This window comes from Rattus norvegicus, chromosome 1, assembly GCF_036323735.1.
Source record: "Rattus norvegicus strain BN/NHsdMcwi chromosome 1, GRCr8, whole genome shotgun sequence".
Lineage (NCBI taxonomy): Eukaryota > Metazoa > Chordata > Mammalia > Rodentia > Muridae > Rattus > Rattus norvegicus.
Genome location: NC_086019.1, coordinates 108,137,462 through 108,157,817, shown reverse-complemented (window position 1 = coordinate 108,157,817; position 20,356 = coordinate 108,137,462). Strand labels below are relative to the sequence as shown.

The following is a 20,356-nucleotide window of genomic DNA, read 5'->3' as shown; positions in this document are numbered from 1 at the left end:
CTGATGCCTGGTCATTGCCCCTAGAAAACCAGGGGTGAGTCTTCCGAACGCTGGGCCTTCTTTTCCTCATCTGGACAGCCGGGGACTAATTATCTAACAGTTTCTAGTTTACAGAGATGAATCATTGTGTAATCTGCAAATCAAAGTCTCCGTGCACACCAGCTATTATGGTTATTCTAGCAATTCTTTTTATCCCTTCTTTACCACAAATGTATGGTTACTGCGTAAAATTAGAGATACAGCGACAGCTGGACAGAAAGAATCCTGAGTGACAGGTACTTCCCCAGGCTTGGCCCTGCTGGCCATTAGGGGCACTGCTCCCTTCTTTGTATATGGAGACATGTACACTCTCCTGGTTCACCTCATCGGAAGGTCAGCTCTTCACCTGCCACCAATTACCTGACCCTGAGCATAAAGCCAGCTGCATCTTCTTCCTAATTCTCACAGCAGTTCTGGGGGATGTTCTGGTCCCTAGGTACGGACCAGGAGGCTGAGGTCTAGAAGTCACATGACCAGAGCAGATTGCAGGTGTCCTGCCAGAGCCTGGGCTCTGCGCTAGCACAAACTGCAAGTGGGGAAAGGGTGCTTCTCTGAGTACCATTTCTCACACCACTCTTACAGCTGGACGCTACTGCTTCTTCTCCAGGACCAGCTGCTTCAGCAATGGCTTCCTTGTTTCTCCATGCCCTGCCTAACAGTAAAGAATCCAAGGGAAGGGAGCTGAGGGGTGACAAGGATGTCACAGCCACCTACACGATGCTCCTGGCTGTGCCTAAGCTTAGCTTTTCCCAGCAGGAGCTTCAGGCCTGAGCAGTCACCTCCTCTCACTGAAAATCTACCAGTCACTGCCTTCTCTCTGGAGGTGGGCAGGTGCATTACTGACATTCCCCTGCAGAGATAACACAGGGAGATCCAAACTTCGCCTCTAATGGCGCTTGATCTTTTTTTTTTTTAATCCAATTAGCTTTAAAATAAAACATGGAGCAAAACCTTCGGCTCCGCTCTTCAGTCAGAACAGTGACTTCTCAAGCTGTGGGTTAACTGACTCCATGTTTATTGAACTGCATCAGTGATAAAAGGTCGGGTGCCCACCTCTGCTCCCAGGCCCTGTTGTGGGCGGTTATTCACACACAATTGACTTCTAAGATGTTCTCAGGAAACTCCCTCCTGCCGAGGGCCAGCAATGATTTAAAGATAAGAGAGGTTTGCTTTCCAGAGCCCATCGCTAGACATTCACCCAGGAGCTCCAGGCCAAGTGGGACCCTAGACTGTGTCTCATTTACCGTTGAAGAAAATGACAGCAAGAAGCTTGGTGGTGCCCAAGTAGTCTGTACCCGTGATTCAGACTCTAGGCTGGCCCTGTTCTTGGACTACTCTGTGTCACCTTTGGGCAAGGACAGAAAACTGCAAAACCCTATCTTGCGGAAAAGGCAATGGGGGTCAGATTTAGTAAATGGTAAGGAAACCAGGAGTCAGCTAGGAGCAAAGGCCCTTAGTGATGCAGTCGTTGTGCCCACTAAGCTCACGTCCCTAGAAGAGCAAGTGGGCAAGTTCACAGCAGAATGCTGGTAGCTTTGATACGATTAGCAATGTATGTGCTGCTCCTCAGACTCTACAGAAGGGCTGAGGCTCGCTTGGGGGACGCAGGAGGCTCTCTGCATAACAGGACCCAGCCATGCATTTTCCTGTCTGGGCTCAGGAGACAATGGGGTAACCAGAACAGTAACTGTTGGCTTATGTATGCTAGCAGGTTGTCTGAGCTCCTCCATCCCTCCTCTGCCTGCTTGGAAGAGGGGTACAGCCATCTTGGGTGGTCCATATAGTTCATTTGGAAAGTGAGACAAGCCTAAAGACCCGGTCAGACCCAATAAAGGCTGACCCTCTGACCCATGCAGAAGAAAGCTCTCTCCGTGGGATAAAGAGGCAGCCAAGATGTCCCAGTTCTGACCTCAGGCACCTGCCACCAGGCCCCAGATGCCCTCCGTGTACTGGGATGCTCTATGGTTTCCCTGCCTGGCACAGAGTTCATTTTCACCATGAAAGCCATTTTCTTCATAAAAAACCTTTGCAGGTCAGACGGGGCCCTGACTCTCCTAGACTGCATAGCAGAGTAGCATCCCAGACATGGCTTGGGGAGGAAGCAAGGGGAACTCTGGCTATCCCACGGCAGGCGAGGGTAAGGTTCCAGGAAAGGATTAAGGAGCTGCAATCATGATCCAGAGCAGCAAAGGCGGGTAATGTCTGCTAATGTTACAGCACCTTAAACCAAGCTGCAAAATAGTAGCTTAAGGTTACACAGGCCAATCATAACACACGCAGGGCGAACAGTAAGGTATGCTTTGCTAACAAATACTCCATCATTGTGGAGACTCAGGCTCGCGGCGTCCATTAGTTTGCTGGTGTTGTTTTAAAATAGCATCTTTAATGAGATCGCCCTAATAGGTACGAATTCCAGCTTATTCGTCCTGTTCTATATTGAGCTCTTTCACATCAAGCTCAGCATGGGATCTGCAAAGTAGGAACCTTTATCCACTGCATGCTGAGGGCACTGACCAGACCACAGCACTCTCTGACTTGTGGGTGGGAAAGTTTACAAGCCCTGCCAGCCGAAACCATCTGATAAACACACACACACACACACACACACACACACACACATACACACACACACTAAAGCCAAAGCCAGAAGAACTTTTGGATCCCATTTCCTGCTTGGGATGAGAAAACAATTCAGCCTTCCTGGAGCAGCACGGACAGCACTGCTGGCTTCACCTCTCCCAGGAGGGAGCAGCAGTTACTTTTGAAAACGGAGGGAAAAGGTACCCGAAGACTGCAGGCTTCTTGCAAGCTTGAAAAGGATCTACTGTACTGTGATGGTCGGGGAAATAAGAGGGGCTGCATGTTCCCACCTCCCAGGAGCAGCACCCATGTCCATCCTAAAAGACTACAACACAGTGCTGGGCAGGGGTCCAGCAGGCACACCATGCTGTCTCAAGTCCTGCTGTCTCAAGTCCTGCCTGGAGAATAGCTCTGCACCAAGGAGATGACCCTGGAGGTGCAACTGCAGAAGCCTCAGGAATTCACAGGTAAAAGGAATGGGGACATAAGTCAGCTCAGCTCAGCTCTGTTCCCCACACACACAAAGAACACACACACACATACACACACACACACACACACACACACACACACACACACACACACACTTCAAAACAAAAAAGAGAAATACCAAATGTGGATTGGGGGTTTCCCACTCCAGCAACGATTCAGGCTGTCAGGGAAGAGACCAAAGTAGAGCTTGTGAGTCTGCAGTGTGACCTTACCAGCTTCATGGTGGAATTGTTCTGTTCCCAGCGCCACAGCATCACGCTCATCTTACTTCAGAGTGAGGAGGGTGGGGGAAGGGGAAAGGAAGAAGAAAAAAGGAGCCGAAGCACCTGTCGGCCAACTCGTTGGTCTGGCCCGGGCGCCAGGTCGTCCACTGTTCTGCAGCCCCTGGGGCATCCCTGGCGGGCCACGGAGGTCACTTCGCCAAGCCCTGGGTTGGGGGCGGAGGGGGTGGGAACCAAGGCGGGAGCAGAAGTCCTGCGCCCACAATTCTCAAGTGCCGTGCTCCCTCTGTGCGATCCAATAACTCCCCTGTGCCCAGAGAGCAGACGCTGGGGCCCCTGGGACTCCGGGTTGTGGTGAGGAGAGGCGGGGGGCACTGTCCACTGTCGCAGTGCTCCCGTGCAAGAGGAGCTGAGAGCAGCCAGCACAGCGGGGAGGTCCTAACTCTTGAGCAGAGGGCGAGGGTAGGCGGGACAGCCTTGGGCAGGAAGGAGGGCTGCGATCCCGAGAGGGGGCTGTGGCTTCCAGGACCATTCTGGTTCTCAGCCAGGACACCAGCTCGTATCTCCCTCAACACGTGCTCAGCTCCATCTCACTTTCTGCATCAAACTCACCCAAATTGTCCCATTGTAGTCACTGGTACCGAGAGACAGCTGTAATCTGGATTTCGTCTGTAGGATAAACGCAGGCACACAGGGAGATGGGCGCGCGCACACACACGCGCGCGCGCGCGCGCACACACACACACACACACAAACACACACACACACACACACACACACACACACACACGCTCTCCCCTACCCTCCCCCACCAACGCTGGCCCACACCCTTGGAGGTATTTATTTCCTGCTATGTGAAGGATAAAGCTTGGGTGTTTTCAAACACACCTGGTAGCTGCAAGAGAAAGGACTTCCGTAAACCTTGGCAGGGGAGGAGGGGACAGGTAGGGACGTGGCTTTGGATACTTTGTTTCTCCCTCAGTGTTCTCTACCTACTGTTGGCTGTGTCTGTGCTGCTCTTTCTCTGAGACTTCCAGGACTGGGCAGCTTCACCGTCCTCTAATCCAAACGTGACTCTCCAGAGGTTCTCAGGAACTTTCACTATCGAAGGTTTATAGTGTTCTGAGCATATCTCCCCACCCCCAACTCATGGCCCGGGGCACCGGACCTCAAGTCAAGTGTCTGGCTTGGGCAGCAGTAAGAGTTCTGGATAACAACAGCTTCTCTAGAACTGATAAGAGCTGGGCCAAGATTCTTGGAACTAACTCATTATATGTTATTTCATGTTATTATATGTTCTTTTCAGCAGCTAAAAGTTCAAAACAAGAGGAGGTGAGAGGATGGGTCCCAATCTTTTGAAGAGTGGTCCTTAAAGCAGACCAAAGAGATTTGAAAATGTTTCCTATACCTCTTTCCTTCAGGATTTGATTTCTTTCATTGTTAAAAATAAATAAGTACGCTTTTAAGGCACAGTTTCCCAAACTTATCTACCCAACCTCTTATACCCTCCATCCTGACGTTCGGGCTCCACAAGCAGTTGCCTTTGTTCTGTTGCTAACATATCAAGGTCCTTCCCACCTCACATCTTGGAACATTGTTCATCTAGATTCGCCTGTGGTCTCTCAGGTCACCTTCTCAGAAGGCCTTTTGACTCCATAAATGTAGCAAGTCCCCCACCGCCCACACTCCTTTATCCTGCCAGTATCATGTTGTCACTCCTAGGCTCACGTAGGCTTCACTCTGCTAACATTTTCTACTTTGTCCCCCTAGACAAGTCCCAATCCTAACTAGTCAGTTCTCCTAGAGTGTCTGTTCCACACTTAGTGCTTGCCACAGTATGTGGCCTGGAGTGGAAGTTACACAGGTCTCTGCAGTTCAAGGGTAGGGGTATACCCTAGAGGGGGACGGCACAGCACACATGCCACTTGGAAATGCATGCTTTGTATTAAAATAGACATATAGTCAGAAGCCAAATCTTAAAATATCTTTATTTTCCAGAACTAAAGCTTGGCTACTCTTAGTGGCCAAGACAGCAAAACAGAGGCTGTTTCATATTTTAAAGTAGAGGCCCACGGTGTTGGGGAGGAAGACTGGAAACCAAAGCCTCTGTGTAGATGCTACCAGCCCAGGGGCCCATGCATTCTCCCGGGAAGTTGCTATAGGCACACTGCCCTGGATAGCTGCAATGCTAACAGTGACAGTAAGTCACCGCAGAGTCCCGGCCACAGGTGCAGGCTGTTCAGAAATGGGAAACACCACTCATGGTATAAGGAGGAGGGAGAAGGACAGGGTCACTACTTGTACCTGACCAGTTCCAATAAAGGGACTCTGTATGTGCTTATAGGTGGAAGATAGACATGCTAGCTCTTTCAGCCTTGAGTCTTTGTGGTGCAGCTCTTCTGTGACTTTTCGTGTTGTACCAGGAAGCCGGTAGAGTCCCTTTCTGCTGTGTGACTACCTGGAAGGACAGCTAGATAACGCCTGTCCCTGGTGAGCGCTTCTCAAGCTGTGCATACCTTTCTTCCTCGAGAAAAGTAAGAAGCATCTCATGGGGACGGGAGGGGGAACCGGTACCAGGTGGTACAGGGATGAGGTGGCATGGAACAGTCAGAATGTGATCACCGGGTGGCAGAAGTTGGGGGTTATCTGTTGGCTGAGGCCAGCTAGGTTCTTGGAAAGGAGGGTGTCCTCTATCTGTAGACCGTAAATGAAGAGCAGGGTGTCTAAATTCCTGTCTCGGGAAGAACCTTTGTCGTAATGGGAAAGGTTTGAAACAGTAGAGGCTGAAGGGAGGAAGAAGAGCGCTGAGGTGATGAGGGGTCAAGGCATGATGACTACATGAATCGCAGGTGTGTGCAGCCACGGCCAGTTGTTTGAGTGTGTCATGGGTGGCTCCTGAGGGTGACAGCTGCGAGTTTACTCCAGCGATTGCCTTGGGTGATTCAGTGATTCACCACCCAAGCTGCCTCTACCACATTGTCTCCTTCCTCCTGTTTTTCTAGTCTCCGGCCGTGGCCTTTGAAGGAGTTTAGCCTGTGTGGACCCGGTGCGACAGCGGTCTACTTTCTCCAAGCTGGTGGCCTCTTTTCCAGTTCTGGCTTTCTGACCTATCCCCTGGGCCTGTCCATTCAGGGCTGACACTTACAAGCTGTGACACTGCCCACCCCTGGCTGTGCCTCCTCAGAGCCCGGGTCTGCTTTTAGTATGCTGCATTCTAGAATGTTCCATCCCTGCATTACATCACTCAGTGCTCTTGTTCACTCTAAATTTGTCTATATGCTCAGTTCTCCTAATGAGCCACTCTGGAGTGAGTCGGGGTTTTGGGGCTCTTGATCCTCAAGGCAAAAAAAGAAGAGGAACAAGACTGGGAGTGAACCAGCTGGTGACCTGGCACCCCAAAAGATTCCACTGTTCCCTCCATAGGAGAGAGATGCCCGTCCATGGAGTCGCTTCCTTCTCTCCCACACCAAAGTGATACGCATTTCTTCTAGTGCCTAAACTCTGTGCCTGATAAACTAATTTATGTCCAGCTGTGAATGGCTTAATGCGTTTCCCAGAAGCCACACTTCAGTTTAACAGGTCTCCTACTTCTTCAGCCAGACCAATGAATGATGAAGAAAAAGTGCAGTGAGGGTAGGGGTGGCTGGGGAAGCCTCTTCAGACGGCTTCGAATGCTTGTCTTTTACATGGTCTAGGGTGACCATGGAAAGAAATGATCTGTGCGCTCATCCAAGGAGGAGGAGGAGGAGGAGGAGGGAATAAGCTTGGTGGCATAATATGAGGAGACATGAGGCTGGACCTGACCAGGAAAAACCCCAGTACCCAGTGGACATCCTAGATATCTGTGGCTGGTGAGTGTGACACAGGGCCCCTCTGAGGACTAGACACAGCAAGGCTAAGAAGGACCTTGCAGATCTGAGGTTCAGAAAGAGGATCTCTCCCAGCCTGTGTTTTTAAAACTAAATATTATGAGGGCTTGCTGGCCTGACCGGCTTCCTATCTCTGAGTGACTACTGCATTGCAGTCAGGAAATGAAGTGTCTTCCTGGAGACAAGGAAGGTAACCTGTGTGCATGCATTTCCACAAGTGGCTTAAGGAGTTACCTCAGCCTTCCGATACGGAGAAGGGTCAGGATCTTAGAATGAACGGGATGGAGCTGGGTGTGGTGGCTCACATCTGGAATGCCAACATTTGAAAGGCTGATGCAGGACAACTGCCAAAGAGTTAGGAGCCAGCCTGGGCTACATGGTGACCGCTACCCAAGCCTGAGCTATACAGTGAGACTGTGCCAAAAAAAAAAAAAGTTTTTCTTTGTGTGTGTGTGTGGGGGGGGGGGATCCAAGGAAGAAAATGTCTAAGAATGAAACTGAAAGCCGTAGGAAGTATGCAGCATGACAGCTGGTCAGCTTTCAGAACTAGAGTCAGACTGAAGTGCTAATTCGCCCTGAAGGAGGACTCTTACTCTGCAGCCTGGGGATGAGGACCTCCAAAAGCACAGGAGGTGCTTTCTCCCTGTCCACCAGCCTTTGAGCGACCTGAGTCTCATTTTAAAAGGTCAGTCTAAGGGCATGAGGTCTTAGGACTGGGAGGGTTTGAGAGTAAGTTTTAAGGCTTTCAGGAGAGCAGACAGAATGCCATACTGACAATAACAGTAATAAATAAATAGAAATAAATAACACCTCCCTAGAAAACACTGGGCCAGCAAAGGACTCTCCTTCTTCAGGTCCCTGCCTGTCTCTTGAGATGAAGTTAATGTAAAACCTCTCCAGCTCACACATTAAATGCCACCACCTAGCCTGTTCCGCAACAGGGCTGATGATGTCACTTCCTGCTCGCCACTCAATCCAAGACTCTCTTTTCCGGGCAGTGGTGGAAAGTTAGGCAGTGGCAGAGAATTTCTAGGAGGACAGTGTTTCTCAGCCCACTTAGAAGCCCTGGACTGTTTTCTCTTCTGAACTAGGCTGCGTGCTCCGTGCTCCCATGTATCTACGTAAGTGCCCAGGGCTGTCTCTGCCAGTCACTGCCCTGCCCGAGGGTATAGTTGTGACTTTTCAGATCCGGGACAAAGTTAACTTGGCGAAATTCTTTCAGTTCTGTCTTCCCATTGCAACTGTCCACCCCATCTCTGTGGTCCTCAGTAATTCCTCTCTCCTGCCATGGTCTGTTCAGTAGTCCTCTTGCAGACAGGGTAGGTACGCTTCATTGTTCTTTGGATAATGGTGTCAGTGTTGACGCCATCACCTCTGGGTGATACTTTCCCACGGAACAAGTTCTCTATCTTATCCAAGTGCACACTCAAGTGCCTGGCTTGGCATTAGCACAGTTTACACAGAACCAATGAGTCCAGAATGGAGAGGCTGAAGGGAGCTTAAAAGTCACCCCATTTTATCTCCCAATTTTCTGGAGGAATCCAGACCCCCTGAATAGAAGTCCTTTTGTGGTGTCATAAGAAAGGTACTGGAAATAAACTCAAGTGAATTGGGGGACTGGAAGTCCCAATGGCATCCAGGGGGGCCAGGCAGGATATAATGTCAGATCCACACACTCATGAGGTCTCTGCAGCCTCACCGTGCGCTGGGCACCTAGAACCCAGGCACTGATTTGCTTTCACAGTGGCTAGAGAGCCATGCTGGAGAGTAAGCCCGTGTCTTGTGTCTCTACAGATCTCAAAACACTGTTGTTTTGAGCACAGTCTGTGTTTTGAGAAGGCTCACTTGATAGCTCTGGTGTACAGGCTTTGTTTTGGCTTATTGGAGGCTGACAAATCTCCCCAGAGCAGGCAGCATACTTCCCAGCCAATCTCAGAGTTGCTAGGTACCCCTGGTATTTATTTGCTCAATTCAACACCTCAGGCCTCAAGGCTCCTTTAGTACCCTCCCCCGCCCATCACTTCAAGGAGGCAGATAAGGCCTGAAATTGTGCAATCTCTGGGTGACCTCTGACCCCACTTTGAAGGGCCCCTGTGTGGCCAGGCCTCCATCCCCCAACTGGCCAGGAGTGAAACGCTGGGCTCCGACCTAGCTAAATGTTAGGGTTGACAACCTTTGGGAAGTGGCTTTAAGGACTTAGTTAAGCTTTCTCTGTCCACTCAAGTGGACCAGAGGTTACTGTAAGGTCAAAGGAAATGGCCCGAAGGAAAAACCATAGCCCTGGCATGGCAGTGTGGGCCCGGAAGCCTGGGCAGCTATAGCTGAAGCATGCTGGGTTACCAGTTTACAACCACCAGTAGCCCAAGCATGGTTTTTGTATTGAATGATTTTCAGAATAGCTCCTTGGAAAGGAGTTGCTGTCTGGGAGTCCTCTGGGGTGTGTTGGTTGCTGGGCTCTGTTTTCTGTGGCCATGGTTTAAAGTGGGGGAGAGGATGGGGTGCAGGGGTGGCCGTTGATTTGATATTCATTATAGATCTGCCTTTTCATTCTTGGCCAGTTCTGGTCCTCAAGGATTAGGATTGGAGGTTTAAGAAGCAGCATCTCTCCCAGGGGGATGCTTACGTTCAACACTTTCTGGAAACCGTTGGGGGGCAAGCCCAGCCCAGCCCTGTGAGCCTTGGCTGTAGGGAACACAATGAGTTCTCGCCCAAAGAGTTTGTGGCTGAGCAACTAAGCAAACACAGTGGAGAGAAATCAGAAACCAGTGCCTGGTGGAGGTGTGGGAGACCTCCCCTGGGATGGAGCAGCCAGTAAGCTAGTTGTTACCTTTCTTTCCAGTACTCTTTCCTTCAGGAGGTAGACAACACACATATGCATGCACACATGCACACACATACCCATGCATACTCATGCACATACATGTGGGCACCCACATGTGCACAGACACACACAGGCACACACACAAACATAGACACACATACATACATACACAGACACACAGACACAGACACACATACATATGTACACACATGTACACACATGCCTGTATACACAACCTGCTCTTGGGGTTTCTTCCTTTCCCAGCCCAGGAAAGGGTGCTTCCCATAGGGGGAAGGTGGAGCTGGCACTTGGGTTTGGGCCTCAGGGCACAGCTGAAGATAAACAGGAAGAGACGTGGTCCCAGACAGTGGGACTTTCTGATTGAAAGTCAATACATGACCACCCTGGAAATCCCAGAACCAAGGCTGTTGCTTAGCAAAGGAGGCCTCTCTGGTGCAGCTGCTGCCTGCCTTTGGCTTTCACATCGGCCCCTGGAATGGGGCTGATCACTGTCACTGTTGCTGGATTGGCCTGGGCCTTTCTGGGCAGTCCTCAATTCCCACATCAGAACCAGAGAACAGCTCCCCAGAGTCGGCTTAGCCTTCGCCGCAGCTCATCCCTCCCCACAACTTCCTCCTGGTCATGTTCCAGTGAACATGAACACCAAGAAACCACCACAACCCACTTTTATGTTCGCCAAGGCCCTGTCAGGTCAGCTACCCTGGCAACTTTTCTTTATCCATTTTTAACTGTTTTCATGTGTGCATGCTATGTGTATATGAGCAGGCATGCATGCGACACAGCAGCCTGTGGAGGTCAGAGGGCAGCCCTGGGTGCAGGATAGAGGTCTTCCACCTTGCTCTATATAGAGAGAGTCTCTTGTTTGTTGCTGGATTTGCCAGGCTAGCTGGCCTGTGAGCCTCTGGGGAGTTCTCCTGTCTCCACCCACCATCTTGTCAAGGAATGCTGGTTACAGACACATTTTTAAGAATGAAAAAAATTACATTTTACAGGCTGAGTGTGGTGGTGCAGGGGCTAGCCTTGTCTACAAAATTTTCATGCTAGCCAGGGCTACATACTCAGACTCCATCTCAACAAAAGTGTTCTACAGGGAGAGAAAGCAGCCATCAACAAGATGGCTCAGGGGGTAAATGCATTTGATACCATGTACACAGTAAATAAATAAACTTATTAATTTTGAAAAAAGTAAATTGAAGGCTAAAGGATGTCCTGGTGGTTAAGAGTATTGGCTGCATTTACAGAGGACCTGAGTTCAGATCCCAAGTACTCACATGGCAGCTCCTATGGGTGCCACCTGTCACCCCAGTTTTGGAGGATTTGATGCCATCTTATGTCTTCCACAGGTACCAGGAGCACATATGCTCCAGTAACACACAGGCCAACTTTCATACACATAAAGTAAAAATAAAAACTATTTTAGCAAGTTGAGTAGCTTTCTCAGAGTCACACAGCTACAAAGAGAGCCAGCCCTCTTGTGTTCCTTGTCCGTCTGGCTTCAGGGCCTTCCTCTCTTCAGCACATACCACTGTCACCATGTGGACTGAGGATCAATACATAAACAGCACACAACACAAATGTGGTCAGCTGCAGGGTTTGGGGCAACGAAGAATTGCGGCCCTGATTGGTGACTTTCCCTTCACTGTCTTTATGATTGATACTCGTAGAGAAATTCCATCAGAGGGCCCAGATTCATCCTCAGGCCTTGCAATCCCACCTATCCTAGGCAGCGTTTTTTAATATAGCTCTGTGGCCTGGGCAAGCCCCAGCTCACCGTGGCTCAGTCACCTCTGTCTCAGGAGCGAGGCCATTCTCAGCTCTCCGGCTGTCCTAAAAAGCAGGGAAAGGCCAAGCACCAAAGTCTTAGAAATCAAGAACTCCTAGCGCCAGTTCCTCAAAGGTGGCTGAAGGAAAAAGCTTAGCCTGCCCAACAGCTCACCATAGGTCTTAACGGTGCAGGACTTTAGGGAGAGTTATCTGGGAGTGAGGGTTCTGGGATCCCATGAAAGAAATGGGGAACGGGGTTCAGTAGCTTTCTTATCGCCCTGCGCCCTCCCCAGGAAATGCCTGAAATGAAAGATAGCACCAAACCCATACATGCTACATTTTCCTTATAACATATGTTGATGATAAAGTTAAACTTATACATGGCCACAGTAAAAAAAAAAAATAAACAGCAGTGGTCTGTGATAGAGGAGAATAGTAGCAAACTGAAGTAAACGTCCTTTTATCTGGACGTGCACCCTTTCTCAAAACGTAGGCTTCTTCATATAATACCATCAGAGCATGGTTGATGCTGGCAACTGATTTGTTTTTCCATACAGGGTCTTGCTATGGAGCCCCGGCTGACCCGGTAACTTACTATGTAAGTGCAGGCTCTTCTTCTGCCTTGCATTCATGAACGCTGGAGTCACGGACATGCACTACCAGAACCAGAGGACGGTGGACAACTGAAACTGCAGAAGGTGGATCTGTGGGTAAGGCAGGGCTCCTGTGCTTTTCAAATTTGTTTGACCTTAGGACTCTCAGGGTAGAGAATTTTAAGGGGCCACTCTAGAAAAGACCTCAGGATGTGTTCCCAACAGGGCAGAACACGGCGCATATTTTCCCAGAGCTCCCCACCTCAGAACAACCACCAGATGCCATCTGCAGTCACCCCTTCATTTCTTATTGTAGTTTTGAGTTTGCAACAGACATCAGCCTGCACTTTTACTATTATGACTTCTCATTTGGGGCTCGCAGGATGCAAACGGAGGAAGAGGCTATAGTACTCCATCAGAACCGTAACAACAGACCTTTGGTGGCCTCCCTTCCCCTAGTCCTGTGTCTTACACACAATCTGGTTTGTATCCTCAGGCTCCTACAGAGTCACGCCAAAAGCCAATCTCTCACAATGTGTGGCCAGCGCTGACTAAACCAAGAGTTAAAGGATGGCTGGCCAGATGATGAGTTTTACCCTTCTAGCAAGGGGCAGGGTGGAGGTGAAGGATAGGCAGATCTCACAGACAGGCACTCCTGGAGAAAGTGAACCTCTCAGTTCAGATCCCACATCTATGAGAGGTGGCTTGGGGTGTCCGAAACTCCCCGCATCTCATCCTGACAATAAGAATGGCTTAGAATGTCTCTGTGTGTTCTTAGGTGGCCTAAGTTTTGTTTTCAATAAATCACCATCTTCAGTCTGCATAATGACCTTTGAAGGTAGCACTCTGAGCTACCATATCACCATATCACCATTGGGAGTGTGGCAGTGTTAAGCAAACTGCCAGTCTGCACATAGCTCATAAACACAGCCAGAGTTTCAATACAGCTCTGTGTGTCTCTAGCCTGGAGTCTAGCATAAGGTGTCTACCTGCACAATGTCCTTAAAGTTCTTCTCTTCCACCCTGTGGAGGCCACCCAGAGCTAGCCTGCCTCAGGACAGCCAAGCACACTACAGGTCTACCAGAGCAAAGATTCTCAGAATAGTAATAGGTTCTCAAACAACAGCACCAACACCAGCCTTTTATCACCGATGTGAATTCCTAGACACCATTCTATACCTACTGAGTGAGAAACCTGGTGGCTCCCAGCAATTTGTTCTGAGGAGACTAGCACTGATTTTCGCGCCCTGCCCCCCATCCTGGAGAGATGGCTTAGAGGTTAATGGCACTTGCTGTTCTTGCAAAGGACCTGGGTTCGGTTCTCAGTACCAACATAGGATGGCTTAAAACTTCAAAACTCCCTCCCTCCTTTCTTGCCTCCCTCCTCTCCTCCCTCCCTCCTTCCTACCTCAATCCTTTCTAAGTAAGGCAGACACTTCAGGGCAGGGGAATTGAGGGAGAAACACAACCAGCCTCTTCGTCCACCAATGCACCCAGTAACCATCGAGGCAGAATTTGCTCAGCTCAGGAAGGGAGGTGGGAGCTAGCAGTCATTTCAGGAGGGAAGAATAATCATGGGGCCTCTCAGTCTCAGAATTAGAAATGCTAAGGCAGGTCTTCCAGCTGAGGGCCGAGACAAAATGCACAGGATGACCTGACATTTCACGTGGGAATTATGGGAGGAAGTTCCACCGTGCATGCCTGGCCTTGACCATATGCTGCACTATTTCCCACCATGGGCCAATGCAATATTCATTTCCTCACAAAACCATGGCTGCTCAGAGTGCAGTGAGCACTCAAGAGCTCTGAGCTCCTCTACCTGGCTGGATCCTTGCCTTAGCAAAGACTCTGCAGAGAAGGCCTCCTTACTACCCCCCCACACACACACACTGCACCCCCACACTCTCTGCCCTTCTGGATGCAGTTCCATCTATTCTTTCCATCTATTATTCCTCCCTCCACACAGAATCAGACCGCATCAGGACAGCTCTCAGATATTGAGGACAGTGGCCATGCTTCCTTGTCTGCTCTTGTCAGGACAAAAGACATGCTTTTTCCAATAATTCCTCTTTCCCTCTTCCTGTGTGCTTTGTGTCTACCTTTGAGAAGGCGCCTGAAGCTTCTGAAAGCCAATGTCCAGCATTTACCACTTTCCGTTAGCCAAGCTAATCCAATTCTACTTCATTCAAGTGGAGCAAACAGCTCGGAATTTAAGGCAGTGAAGAGCCTTTTCCTGTGGAACAGCCAGGGAGAGGAAGCCCTGCTTCCCGGTTTCCATTCCTTCCTCCTTAGAGGCAGAACACGGGAAACACAGCGTGTCTCCATGCCTCTGCCTTCTCAAGGAAATCCTTGCCAGACTTACCTCACGTGCCTTTAGGGAGGCCTGAGCTAGATGTGGAGGCTCCAGCCACACATGCCTGCCCTCAGAGATGTGGGGGGAGACCCATTTCGTAGAATCTCCTCTATTCCCAGAATTGGGGGTGGCGGGTGTCGCTGTCCCAGCTGGATCCCTTAGCTCGGAGTTGGTAAACATCGCTGGAACTCTCTGCAGTTCACTAGGACTGAGAGACTTTCTCCAGAGAAGGAGAGAAATGAGTCTGCTTTCCCAGGACAGGTGGGCTATTATCTTTCAGAGGAAGCCCTGGGGCTGGGCTGAGAGCCTGGAGATCTGGATTGGAGGCCCTTGAGTGCTGTAGGGCATGGGGCAAGTTCGTCAGCAAGGCTGTGGCCTGCAGCTTCACCTGCACATGGGGATTCTACAAAGCCTCTCTGGAGGCTACAGAAGAGCACCCAGGCACACATGTGATAAAGGTCTGGCACATGTGCGGGTGTCTATTGTTGCTGTTATTGCTCTGCTTTATACAACTGAGTGAAGAGTCGAGTCACATGTGGCTGAAGTGTTTTTGGGCCTCACAAGGACAGTATTCACTCATCTGATCCTAGTAAGTCAGGAAGATGATGATGTCCCCATTTTCTATGAAACTGTGTAAGCGAAAACTCCAAAGTTCAAGAAGGCCAGCTAACTGGCCTGGGAGGTCCCAGTGAAGAGCTAAGGTTAGGTGCAAGACCTTGAATTGCCTAACTTGAGCTCCTGGGCTCTTGTCCTATTTCCTCTCATATCATGTAACTGTCTAGTAACAATATATTAACATAGCATGATCGATATATTATAATTAATCATTATTAATACTATATAAATTAATAAATTAGAGCTAGATGTATGCTGTAGGATCCCAAATCTACCCAGCAGATAACTCTCCTGTACCCAGGGTCAGACACGCTTTTATCGTGAGTGCAGATGTCTGTGCCTTTGCATGACCTGACTGGGCTCTGGTGCCAAGGTTGATCTAGTCCCTGCTTGGGGAATGAGCCAGTATAGGGTTTGGCTTTCTGCCTGACTCTGTGTGCTCTGACTGTTCAGCCCAGGTTCCTCCTCTCACTTAGATTTACAACTGCATCAAGCGGGATACCAAATACCCCTGGGGTACACATGCAGGTACTCTTGCAATTTCTATAGGAAGTCCTGATCTAAGCCCGTTTCTCCCAGGGCTTCTGACCCACAGACAGGCAGGGTAGGAAGAGGGTATACCTGCTTGCTCCAGATGCGTCATCCCTTAAGAGGCCCCTAGAAGGAGGCTCCCCAGGATCCGTGCCTGGAGTTAGGAGGCACCATGCTTCCTGACGCAGCTTCTAGAATGATCAGCTCTTTCCACCATGACGCACCTAGACCTGATAAGCACCATCCTTCTGGCCTTCCAGCTTACTGTTGTAGCCTGTCGGCTATTCGATCCAGGAAACACTGCTGTTTATCTCCGCACTCCTCTGGCTCCAGAAACAGCATGCCTACCTCTTCCAGAGACACTGGAACTGGCTCCCTGAAGCACTTATCAGCTAAGATGTTCCAATGACATCAGCGTTCTCAAAACTGGATAGGTCTACCCCCAACCCCCGCTTCAAAGTCTGGCTGGTTCCCTGGGGCCCTTCCCCCAAGAGTGCTCTGCACACATGCACAAAGCTTTAGGCCAAAGAGCAATCAAGCAGAGGTCTTGCCATCTGCAGGAACTGCCCGTGCAGACTCTTCCTCACCTAGGCAGAGTCCACAATGCTGAAGATGTTAAAGATAGTAAAGAGGCACTGTTGAGGCTGAAACCAGCCTGCTGCCAAGCAGGATCCTGCTAACTGAGTTCACATCTCTTCATTGACCAGTGAATATCAGGAACTATTCTAGTTGCTCGGGAGAAACAGTGACACAACAGGCAAAAGCAGCACCTATCTTCTATAAGCTGAAGTTTCAGGGTTGGTAATGGCAGATAGAGCGACATGCTGGTGAAGGTATGGGAAGACCAATGAGGACAAGCTAGCCAGCTAGGGCGAGCATGCCACAGTAGGGGTGGGGCGCTCAAGAGGGGCTTCTCAAGGAGGCTACCTGCAAGCAGAGACTTAAACACAGCGGCACGAAAGCCAAGGGAGACCTGAGGGAAGAGGGGTGTGGGCAGGGGGAATGGTAGTGCACAGGCTCTAAAAAGATGGTGTCAAAATGGTCAAAGACAGAAGACAGGGTAAGCCAGGCTATCTTTTAGGAGTAAGGGCCAGCCAAGTGGCCTGGGCAAGATCTAGCCCTCAATGTGGTTTTGTTAATCCGTCAGCTAAGAAGAACCATTTCCAGTTTTAAAAGTTTGGAAGGAGGAAGGTGCAGAGGTGGAGAGGATGAGGTGACTGTATGGCAGACTCCTGATGAGGATGTCAAAGCCTAGCATGCTTACTATATGACCTTTGACTGAGAAAGCAGGCTTATCAACCTAGGACACACAGCTAAAGGGCAGTAAACCGTAGTGCCTGTAGGAAGTAATGCAGGGTTCTGAGTAAGATGGTGGCACATCTCACACGCCTGTCAATGCTCTGGCTACTGGGGTCCTGAGCAGGAGATACAGGCAGAGACACCTCTGAGGGGAGTAGGGGAAGTCAGTGTAGTCTGGAGTGACGGCAGCGACTATGGGAAGCAGGATGGATACTCAGACATATCAGCAGCTGACCAGGGGTGAGGAAGACAGCAGGGCACTTTGATCTGAATGACCAGGCATGTGTTGGTGCTGAGATGCAAATAACTAAGGGAGAAGCAGTTTGTCATCAGGCTTTGGGGCTCAAGAGATCCACTTTAGTGGTCATTAGTTGGCTTGAGATAGGGACCTACACACACACACACACACACACACACACACCATGCATACAGCCACATGCACACAGTCACATGTGCGCGCGCACACACATAGCCACACACACACCATGCACACACACACACAGCCACACACACACACACACCATGCACACAGCCACACACACACAGCCACACACATACCATGTACACACAAAGCATAAAGAACAAGGATGTCTCTGACTCTACATGAAAAAGGGGGAGGGAACATGTTGAACACTACTAACTCTTCCGTGGGAAACATTTAATCTGGATTCTCTAACTAGCCGCAGGACAAACCTTTCCATTTGTGTCTCCTGCTTCACTGATAAGGAAAACAGACCTTAAAGGTTGAGTCATTTTCTCAATGTTGGGCATTGGATATCAGGAACAGCCACAGGGTTGGATCTGGGGGGCAAAACCAGTGTTCGGGTCACTCTACTGTACATCTGGCCCACACCACACATGTCTACTTACAATGTGTCTTTCCGACAAACTGGGTTATGCCAGTCTCCTGGAAGGATTTTTACTGCTCAGAGACAGTAAAAATCAAAACAAAACAACCCAACTTGTTTCTTACCTCTGAATCATTGAAGTCAAACAAACACATTTTATTATAATAATTTACCCTGTGTAATAGTTTTCAACACAAAATAAACATGATAACGAGCTCATTAATGACAAGTAGAAAGGAAGAGAAAGTCAATATGTCCTCTGTCCTTAAATATAACCACAGTGGAGCACTGTGGGGCTGTTCCAAGGCCTCACTTACCTGCTGTATAGACAGCAAAGATTAGCTTCTGAGGTTCAGAACCGTGGGTCTAGAAACTGAAGACATGGCACTGAAGCAATGGCCTATGTGGCAGGAGGAGCAGTTAATAATTAAAGAGATGGCATTTGTTAAAGCAGCATGCAAGAATTATGTGCTTGGGGCTGTACTACATGTCCTAAGCACATGACCACAGCTAACTCTCTGACTGTTCTACAGGGAGCAAGCTGAGCTGTCTCATTCCCAAGTCACAGAATTGAAACTTTAACCCAGGTATGATAGATCCCAGAAGAATCTTGAACTCAGTGTATTTTATGCCTAGAGGATTATTAAAGCCAACTAGAAGGTGAAAAGGTACTCTGTAAATGTGTGTGTGTGTGTGTGTGTGTGTGTGTGTGTGTGTGTCTGTATGTGTATGTATCTGTGTGTCTGTGTGTGTTTGTGTGTGTGTCTGTGTGTGTGTATGTGTGTGTATCTGTGTGTCTGTGTGTGTGTATGTGTGTGTATCTGTGTGTCTGTCTGTGTGTGTATCTGTGTGTGTCTGTGTGTATGTGTGTGTATCTGTATGTCTGTGTGTGTATCTGTGTGTCTGTCTGTGTGTGTATCTGTGTGTGTCTGTGTGTATGTGTGTGTATCTGTATGTCTGTGTGTGTATCTGTGTGTGTATCTGTGTGTATGTGTGTGTATCTGTGTGTCTGTGTGTATCTGTGTGTGTGTATGTGTGTATGTGTGTGTATGTGTGTGTATGTGTGTGTATGTGTGTGTCTGTGTATATGTGTGTATGTCATGGTATGTGAATGTCAGAGGGCAATTTTGTAGAATCAGCTCTTCTGATCCAAATTCACACAGTGTGTGGTGGCTTAAATAACAAATATCCCCTATAATCTCAGCCATTTGAGCACTTGGTCCCCAGTTGGTGGCACCGTTTGGGGAGATTTAAGAGGCAAGATCTTGATGAAGGAAGTATGCCATGGGGGTCGAGCTTTGAGAGTAGCCTTATCCTACTCCAAGTTCACTCTTTCTACCATGTGTTTGCCATTAAAGATGGATGCTCTCGGCTCCCTGCACCTGCGACCTGTCTACCATGCTGCCATGCCTCCACCCTACCATGATATACTCTATACTTCTGATTCTATAAGCCAAACTCTCTCTTCCTTAGTTACCTCTGGTCATATGTTTTTGTCACAGCAATAGACAATGGACTCATATACATGGGCTCCAGAGACTGGACCTAGGTCATCAAGCTTGTACAGCAGACAGCTTTACCCACTGGTCTATATTTCTTTAATGAATCAAGACTATGGCTAGGGAGATGGCTCAGTGGCTAAGAGTGCTTGCTACAAAAGCTAGAGGACCTGAGCTTGAATCCCCAGAACCTACATCAAAAGCTGAGCACAGTGTGTACCCGAAATCCCAGTGCTGTGGTGAGCAGAGGTAGAAGGATCACTGAGGCTTGCTGGCCAGTTCCAGATTCAGTGAGTGACCCTGCCTTAAAGGAATAAGGAAGTGGGTGATAGGAAGAGATACCTGATGTCTTCCTTTGGTTTCCACATACTCATACACGTGCACATATGTAATGCACACATGCACAAACAATAGCTAGAGAGATAGCTGATAGGTGGTAGCTAGCTAGCTAGATGAATGGTAGATAGATAGATGATAGATAAATAAAAACAAAACTAAAGAACCAACTTCATTTGAGATGAAAGCTTAAGAGAAAAAGACAGAATAAAGCAAGCCAGCCGGGAGCAATTCATGTGTTCTTGTCGATGGTAAATATTCACGGAGCAGGCCCTCCCTCACAGGACTGGAAGGAAGCTCACAGGCTGAGAGATCAAGGGTGTGTTTTATGAACTGGAGTGAGCGTTATACGTGGATGCAGAATATTCAGGGTGCCAAGGGTGCCATGATGCCATCCTACTGACTCTGCCTCATTTCACTTGACCTGTGAGTTCATCCTGTACTGTCGTTCTGCAGGTGGAGAGCTTGTGAGGTT

At 49.1% G+C, this 20,356-nt stretch overlaps 1 protein-coding gene across 10 annotated transcripts in view; it reads right to left on the bottom strand.

Moving 5' to 3' along the window:
* Nav2 (neuron navigator 2) overlaps window positions 1–20,356 on the bottom strand; it is a 658,579-nt gene that overhangs the window by 300,729 nt on the left and 337,494 nt on the right. The window contains exon 1 of one of the 10 annotated variants that reach the window (XM_063278121.1): window positions 3,324–4,081. The exons of 8 other annotated variants lie outside the window; for them this stretch is intronic. In XM_063278121.1, coding sequence (XP_063134191.1) covers window positions 3,324–3,374 — 51 coding nt within the window. In that variant the 5' untranslated portion in view covers window positions 3,375–4,081. Of the gene's footprint in view, window positions 1–3,323; window positions 4,082–20,356 lie in introns of those variants that run through there. One more of the 10 variants, XM_063278176.1, reaches the window with a different exon arrangement.